Below are 8,548 nucleotides of genomic sequence, written 5' to 3'. Positions count from 1 at the left end.
CCATTAGTGAGGACAGATGGCGTGGCTTGTCTGCATCAGGCCTGCAGTGGGGCAGCTGTGTGGCCCCGTGGGCCTCGGTCACCCGGCTGTCAGCCCAGGGCCCCGGGGAAGGAGTGGTGTGTGGCTGTGGGGGGCCTGGGTCCTCAGCCCAGAGCCTGTGTGCACCCCAAAGACCCGGACCCTGGTCCTGGCTCCAGCACCCCTCCCCTGAGCGGTGCTGCCCAGCCACACAGTGCTCGGAATGACCGTCCCGCATTCTCACCTGCCAGCTGTGCTGCCCTCCCTGGACCACCCAGGCTTGCCCCTTCTGCCGTTTCCCCTTCGGGCGCTCCTGGCCCCAGACCTCCGCACCCCTCATGGAGACCCGCTTGCAAATGTTCCCAGCCACCCCAGCAGGAGGACCACAGCACCTGCCACCCGGACGGGCTGGTGCCTGCGGCTTCTTCTGGCAGTGGCACCAGCCCCTGGGCGGGGGACACGCCGGCAACCCGGCCAGCCTTGGCCGGCGAGGGCCTTTGGTTCCAGGCCGCAGCGATGCGCTCCGCAGAGCGTGTCTCGTGTCCCCTCCTGGGCGCACACAGGTGCTTTTTTTAATTACTTAAGGAAAAGCAATTGCAAAGCCGCTCAATACAAATCCCTTAAGCCGCCGTGGATGGGGACAGCGGCGGTCAAGGCCGGCCAGGAATCTGAGATGCGGGCGCCATCTGTGCTCCCGCCTCTCGGCGGCCAAATTACCCTGCCAGCCCTCTCCCGCAGTTTTCATTAAATGGATTGAGTTAGCTGGGAGTCGCTCGGCCATAAACACTCTACTGCGCCTCGCAGGCTGTGGCTGTCCCTGGCTCCTCCCGCTGGGTCCAGCCGTCCTGGGTGGGGGTGGGGCAGCAGAAAATTTCTCAGAGGCTTCTCTCCCCAGCCCCACAGCGTCAGGTCTGGGGTGATGAACATCTCAGTTTCCAGAGCACAGGAGTGGGGTCCGGAAGGACTTGTCAGGGCGAGGTGACCACGTCGACACATTCAGGGATGTCTTTCTGTTTCCATCGCGTCTGTGGAGACCGCGGTGGGGACCATGAGAAGGACACTTAACCCAAAGACACTTTAAGCTCTGGTTTCTCGGTTTTTGGAAATGGGCTTCTCCTGCGCCTGTGCAGTGAGTGGGCTTCTGAGGCTGAGCTGCAGGGGCGGGGGGTCAGGGTGCCCGTGTCCCAGTGCCTGGCCTGGGTGTGCTGTCCTGTGGGGAGATGGGGACTGCACCCTATCAAGGGGGGGTGCGTGCCCCCCAAGCATCCCCACAGCCTTAGCCTTCCCGGGGAGACCCTAGGGGTCACTTTCTCCTCTGAGTCCAGGCCAGAAACCCCACGACTGGCCAGGTCTTTGCTTGCCAATAACGTTTTATTAGCACACAGCCTTGCCCACGGGCTCCCACCGGCTGCGAGCTTTCCAGCCACAGGGGAGGAGTTGGGGGGTCGTGATGGAGATCGTGGCCCACAGAGCTGAAGACATTTGCTGTGCAGTTGTTTTTTCACGGGCAGTTTGCTGGCAGCGCTGAGATGGGCCCCTGCCTCTCACGGGGGATGTTTTCAGCTGATCTGGGCCTCATTCCAGCAGGTGAGCGAGAGACAGGGCTGTCCTCCCCCCAAGGGCCAAGAGCACACGGCAGGAGTACCGCTGGGTGTCTAGGGTCACACCCCCCAGGGCCTGGCTTCTGTGACCCCCAAGTCCCTGAAGTGCCACCAGGCCACCTGTGGCACCTCCTTACCAGTGCCTGGCATGACCTCGAGGTGGTACAGAGGCAGTGGCCCGATGGCCGTGTCTGGGGAGGCCTTGGGGAGTGAGAGAGCAGGCCCGCCCGGCACAGGGCCAGTAAGACAGGCTCTGCCCAGCTGAAGCTCCCACGAGAAGACACCAGCCGTCCTGCCGTGGTGCGTGGCATTGTCGTGCAGTTCCTCTGTCTGAGCCTTCCAGGCCACGTCGTCACCTGGGCTGGGCTCACAGGGGGCTGCCACTGCCTCAGCTTACATTTGTGCGTCTGCTGCTCTGTTCCCTTAGCTCCTTGGGGACTGTCACCCTCTGCCCTCTCCCTCGTCCTCTCCGAATTCCTGGGAGGACCCTCAGCTGTGGGTCCTGACCTGCCCGTCCTCCCCAGCAGAGGGCTCTGCTCTTGCCTCCCACGTGCTGGCCTCCCAGAGACTCCCAGCCAGGCCTCCCATCCCACCACAGAGGCTCCACGTGCTCCCATCCTGCAACAGAGGCTCCAGGGGCGGCAGCCGGGGGCGGGCAGGGCGTCCCGCGCACTCAGAGCCTGTCTCCCCGCAGTGCACGTGCCGCAAGGACATGGTGAAGATCTCCATGGACGTGTTCGTGCGCATCCTGCAGCCTGAGCGCTACGAGCTGTGGAAACAGGGCAAGGACTTCACCGTGCTGGACCACACGCGGCCCACGGCCCTCACCAGCCCCGAGCTCAGTTCCTGGAGCGCCTCACGGGCCTCGCTCAAGGCCAAGCTGCTCCGCAGGTGAGTCCTGGGGCTGGGGCCGGCTGGGCAGGGATGCCTGCCCCCACCTCCCCTGGCGGCCTCTGGCGTACCCCCTCCTGCCCGCTCCCTCCCTGGCCTCCTCCCCTCTTCCTCTCCCTCCCTTCCCTTCCCCATCTTCCTTCCATCATCTCTTCCCCTTTGCCTCCCTTTCCTCCCCCTCCTCTGTCTCCTGGCTTCTGAGACCCCCCGCGTTTCTCGGGCCTTGTCTTGCTCAAGGTCAGCGGTTAGAGGCAGGCAAGCTCTGTCGCCCAAGCCCCCGGCTCCCTTGTGCTCTGTGTCACACCTGGGGCCTGACCTTCGGGCCGCCCCAGGCCCTGGGCCTACGCTTTGGCGGAGCACACACCCACGCCTCACGGCATCCTGCCCGCATCCAGCCTGTCACTGCCCTCGGGGCTGCCCAGGCCCTGTTGGCTGCAGATGGCAGGTCCTCGTTACCCGGGCCCAGCTCTCGGGCTGTGGGCCCTGCCCCTTGTGTCCTGGGCTCACTTCAGTGTAAACGTGCTGCTCCAGCTCAAGGCCGCGGTGGCCACTGAGACCTGTCCCCAGGAGCACCCTTGGGTGCACCTGTCCCTCAGAACCCTCAGGGCGAGTCGCAGTTTCCTCCCATGTGGACCTCCCATGAGAGGGAGGGAGCATCGCAGCCCCTGGGCCTCTGGCTGTCCAGACTTGGAGGGGGCCGGGGGGGGGTTTCAGCTCAGGAGGAAATGGAATTGCCCCGCGTGGACAGGTACCAAGTCGGCACTGCAGCCTCGGAGACCCACCTCCCCAGCATTCCTGAGGACGTGTCCAGCCTCCAGGGTATGAGCTACCTGGCATGGTACAGCTGTTGGCAAAATACAATCCTATTTGGTGCCCGAGAGCCGTCTGGCAAGTCCCTGGGCACAAGCTGCAGCCAGAGCGCGGCCCCCAGCAGGTCTGGCCGGCCGTGCCCGGGCAGGGCCAGAGAGGAACCTCAGCGACCCACGGCTCGGTAGCGAACATTCAACTCCGCGTTGCAGTTGCTGCAGACAGTGGACGTTCAGCGAGGGATGGGTGTGGCCGTGCCCCTGAGGCTTTCTTTATGGCCACTGAAATTGAGCTCTCGTGCTCTCTTCATTGCCACAGAACATGCTGCGTGCCTTCCTTTGAGCCACTGAGAGATGTGAGCCCCGTCCCTGGCTTGCAGGCTGTGCCCACGCAGCTACCCGCTCGCCTGGCCTGTGAACTCCGTGCGGCAGCCCTGGTGTGGGGACAGCCTCCCTCCCCTCGGGCTGCAACCTCTGGGTCTGCAGCCCAGTCACTTCAAGCTCGATGGGTCCTGGCTGGTGATGGGCAGAGCCCACCTGCGGCCTCCGCCGAGCACCGGGGCTGGGGTGACTTGGCCGGGTCCCCCGTCTGATGCCTCGGGGGATCCTTCCCATACTCTGCAGGAGCCAGCCCTGAAACTGGTTTCTGTGAGGAGTCACACCTGGTCCAGAACCTTCTCCCCTTACATCAGTGTGGGTTCCCCTGCGGCCCCTGCTCTTGGGGAACATTGTTCCCTCTGCTCCTTCTCCTGCAGCTGTGCGAGGCGAGTCTCCTGGTCCCTTCCGATGTCCTCCCCCCCCGCCCATGGCCCTCGTGAAGAGTGCTTCATGGCGAGGCTCCCGACAGTCCCCAGCGCAGCGAGCTTAATGGCCCTGCAGCATAGCGGATGTGCCGTTTGCGCGACGTCTAATTGATTGTGGCCCTGGCTAATCGGTCAGCAGAGCGAATTGCCAATAACCAGGCGGGGAGAGCCACCGACAGCCGTGCGCACCGCTGCATGGAGACCTCTCTGCACGCGGGAAGTGGCCTCCCCACCCAAGCCCCACACGGGCCTGGCCTCCCTGCCCCAGCCGCCTCTGCCCCAGCCGCCTCTGCGCGCACGGGCCCCTCGTCACAAACTGTTCCTTTCCGGAACATCCCTCCTGTGCAGCCATCCTGGGGGCTGTCATGACCCAGCGGTGGGCCCGGATGACAAATTAAGTCGTATTCCCAAGGAGGTAGCTTTCTGTAAAGCTGTCAGTATGTAAAACAAGGCTGACTCCTTTTGAAAGGCACGGGGTGCACTTTTCTCTGGAAAGGCTGATGAGTGACTCACGGTGAAAAGCCTGAGCCGCAGCCCCCTCCTCTGCCTGGGTGGCCGGTTCTCAGAAGCGCTTTGTGGCTCTCCCTGGCCCGGCGCCCTCTACACGTGGCTGTCGTCCCCCGGCCAGGACTCCCGGAGCTTCCGAGGCCTGTTTGGGGCAGGGGTGGAACTGCCTGAGTATCCGTGGCCGACATTGCAGGTGCTGAGCAACCTCCCTGGCCTCCACCCACTCCACGCCGGGAGCACCCGGCCACGATGGCCAAGGGTATCCCCAGACATTGCCAGGGTCCTCTGGACCAAGGGGTGGCATCAGAATGAGCTCCACATCACGCCTGTGGGGGTCCATGTGTTGGCGGAACGACCCCGTATGTTTACCAGGCACCCCTCGGCCGAGACCAGAAGCCAGCCTCTCCAAAGGCAGATGGCTCACTGTGGCTACCAGCCTGGACACGCCACGCTGCCCTTTGTGCCTCCTCACGGGCAGATCTCCACGACAGGACCACGCTGACCCTGCCGCCGGCTGTTTTTCTCCAAGGTGAATGGTGCAGCCGACTCTTTGTGGGCACCCGAGCCGCCCCTAGGGCCCTCGCTGTGCTCTGCCACACCGGCGCTGAGAGAAAGCCGTCTACACAGGCTCTGGCAGGTGCGCCCGCCACCCCACCCCCTGCGGAGTTCCACACCGCCCTGCGGGAGCTGGGGAAGTGTGGCCTCGCTCCCGGAGCCCACCCCAGCCCACTCCATGTCCTGGCTGCCTCCACCAACCCTCCAGCGCCCACGCACCATCTGCGGACACCCTTGGCGTAGAAGCCAGGGACAGCCTTCCCGCTGCGGCTCCCGGCCGGTCTCCGCATGCCCGCCCTCCGGGTCTCATTGCTGCTCCTGGCTCGGCCACTGCCCACGTTGCCCGGCAGTTCCCCGCCTCCGGCTGGCCTCCCAAGTGGGCACCTGACGCCCTGTGCCTCAGACCCGCACTCCTGCTGCTCCCTGCAGATGCACCCCCCGTGGAGAGATCGACCTGGAGACTATGGGGACACCCACACTCGCCCAAGCTGTGACCCGGGACTCACTCGGGGTCTCCTCGGCTTGTCTTCCCGAACATGCCCCCAGCTTCTCCAAAGCCACCCGCGGGCCCGGCCACACACACGTCACCAGCAGGTCCAGCCGGCCACACGCACGCCACCAGCAAGCATGGCCCACACACATGCCACCACAAGGGACCCTCCCGGCCCTGGATTCAGAATTTCATGCTGCAAGCGGAAAGACGGAGGAGCAAGGCCTTCAAAAGTCAAAGGAGGAGCTGTTCTCCTCCCAGAAGCATGTGCCTAGCCAAATGGCCACGAACTGTGGGCGGGAGGCAAGATCTTCTCAGACACGCGGGTCTCAGATTTCACGTCCTTTCTCCGGAAGCCACTGCAGGATGTGCCCAGGTAGACGGGGGCGTGAAGCAGAAGGATACTGCAGGACGTGCCCATGTGGATGCGGGCATATACCAGGAAGCCACTCCCGGACCACGCCCAGGTGGACATGGGTATAAAGCAAGAAGATATTCCAGGATGTGCCCGGGTAGATGCAGGCATAATCCAGGAAGCCACAGAGTTTAGGCATCGAGACCTAACCAAAGGAGTCCTCGGAATTCTCAAGATGAGAGTCTCACGCTGAGGACCCTCACCAGGTCAGGAACAGGCGCCTCCCTGAGGGGTCACGTGGAGTGGAGACCATAGCAGAGGAGGTTCAGAGCGCAGTTAGGGAGTTCGAAGGTGCTGAGAACCCGCAGCATCCAGAGAGGGCCCGTCGCTGACCCAGAAGCGCAAGCAGAGAAGGCAGCCCGGTCACCCCGGATTCGCAGCCTAGCGGAGTTTTCGTGGCACTAAAGCAGACTTAGAATACTGCGTCCCTTTGGTGTCTGGGGTGTTGGCGGAGGAAGCCAGGTTGCCAGGACACGAGTCCCTCCCTGGGCACTGGGGACACATGCCCCGTGCTGGCCCCGCCTCCCCTGCTCAGCGTCAACGTGGCCCCTGGCGAGTCTGTGTCCCTGGTCCCCCCTCTACCCCGCTCTGTGTGGTGCAGGGCCCTGGGCCTCAGCCAGCTGCAGGGAAGTCGGGACGGGCCACAGGGAGATGTCCGAATGTTCCCTGGGCTGCTGATTCCCCAGAGCCCTGAGCCCAGTGGGTGTGGGGACTGGGCTGACCTGGGGCACTTGGGGGTGATGAGGGTGGGGCAGTGGGGTGGGGTCAGAGGTGGCCTCCGGGCTGGTTCCAGGTGGAGTGTGGACCTCGCCTGGATGGGAGGGGCTGAGGGCCCACAGGTAGCCCAGGCCCGGTGCATCGGCCTGGGAGGGCCCTGTGGTGGGTGCTGCCTGAGCCAGGTGGGTCCACGTGGGGTTCTGACTACAGTTCCCTGGCGTAGCAGTTGGTGACAAAAGCCAGCAGCACCCCGATGCCAGGTCCGAAGCTCTCCACCCGAGCTTACTGCCTCCAAGTGGGCGCCCCCAGGTCCCCAGCGGAACTATCCTCATGCTGTCGGGAGGTGGGGCCCATGTCCCCCAGCTCCTCCTAGTGCCTCTCCGGCCCCGCACCCACCCCTGCCTGTCTCCTGCTCCAGCCTGGCCCTCCCCGCAGTGACCCCGCGTGCGCCATGCTTGTGTGATGCCATGCCTCCGCTCCACCCGCTTTGCCTTGAGTCATCTGTGGCGGGCCATGCTCAGTCGGGTGGGGCTTGTCGCGTACCAGGCGGCAGCAGGCCAGGGCCCTGAAGAGAGCTCTGACTCTAGGGGTTAGGCAGCCGAGGAACAAGGGGTCCCAGCTGTGACCAGTGTCCTGGGAAGGCTAGAGGAGGGGCGGTTTGGGAAGGCTTCTCGGAGGAGTCACCCAGGAGCCAGCATGGAGCACAGGGCGGGCTAAGCAGCTGGGAGCAGGCTGGCAGTGGTCAGGTGTGGGTGTCCTGGAGGGGCCGTGGGCTGCTACAGGCCCATGTGAGAGCCTGGCTCGGGCGGGGATGGGGATCCTGGCAACAGAAGCTTTACACGGCTTCCTGCCCTGCCTTGGTGACCTCTTGGTCCTTGTAGGTGCAGCTGCCTCAGGGCCCTCAGGGCTGAGGACACGGAAGGCGGGAAGCTGCAGCCACGGTTGGCGTTTCTCTGAAACACCAACATGCCTGCTCTTCTCAGCTGCAGACGGGCCGGTGCGGCTGGATCTTTACTGGGGGAGAGGAGAAGGCCAAGGGGCCTGGACTGTGAGGCCTCGGGCTTGTGGCCTGAGCGCCCATGGCCATGCGGGGCGCACTGCAGGACTGGCCTCCAGGGGGCAGGCGGCCCCACTTACCAGGGAGCACACGTGACCCTGGGCCTCGGCCTCCCCGCGAGTTCCTGGCAGCCACAGCCCTGCCCGCCCAGCAGCAGCTCCTGAGATGACCGCTCACCTGCAGGCCCCACCCTGCGTCACCTCCTTTCCTCCCTTCCACCCGTTCTCCTCATTCCTGAGACGCCACCCAGCCGAGCCACGGCCCCCTGGCGTTCTCCCGCAAGGTCCTTGCCGGGCCTGGGCTATCCTGGTGCCCTGGGATCCTGGCGCGTCCCCGTGTGAGGGCCCAGCCCTGAGAGCGGGTCTAGAGCGGGGGAAGGAGGTCACTTGGGGCCCAGGTCAGAGAGCGGAGTGTGGGCCGGGCCATAGGGAGGACAGGGAGCCCAGGCAGGCGTCCTGGAGAAAAACGCCCCAAATTTACGTTCTAGACAAATTAGTCTGAAGGAAAACAGACACTGGAAAAAGGCTGAGGAGGAGAGAAAGCCCAGTCTAGAGAGGAAGAAAGAGCAGACCAAAAAGCCGGGGCTGGCGTAAGTGTCTCCGTGTCGTTGTCAGGCATCTCATGGCTCGGGCTCCATCCGTCCGTCGCGCCCATCCAGCTGCCATCGTGTCCCGCTCCACGCCCCCTC

At 64.4% G+C, this 8,548-nt stretch overlaps 1 protein-coding gene across 1 annotated transcript in view; it reads left to right on the top strand.

The window, feature by feature from the left end:
• KDM4B (lysine demethylase 4B) overlaps positions 1-8,548 on the top strand; it is a gene marked incomplete at its 3' end in the record, with an annotated part of 77,810 nt that overhangs the window by 57,285 nt on the left and 11,977 nt on the right. Inside the window, exons 8-9 of the mRNA XM_021707987.1 lie at positions 2,314-2,510; positions 8,348-8,449. Of these exons, the coding sequence (XP_021563662.1) occupies positions 2,314-2,510; positions 8,348-8,449 (299 nt within the window). The remainder of the gene's footprint in view (positions 1-2,313; positions 2,511-8,347; positions 8,450-8,548) is intronic.

This window comes from Carlito syrichta, unplaced genomic scaffold (genome assembly GCF_000164805.1).
Source record: "Carlito syrichta isolate Samal-C Ts95f unplaced genomic scaffold, Tarsius_syrichta-2.0.1 Scaffold130367, whole genome shotgun sequence".
Classification (NCBI taxonomy): Eukaryota; Metazoa; Chordata; class Mammalia; order Primates; family Tarsiidae; genus Carlito; species Carlito syrichta.
The sequence above is the reverse complement of the archived record's forward strand: the minus strand, read 5'-3'. Positions and strand labels throughout refer to the sequence as shown.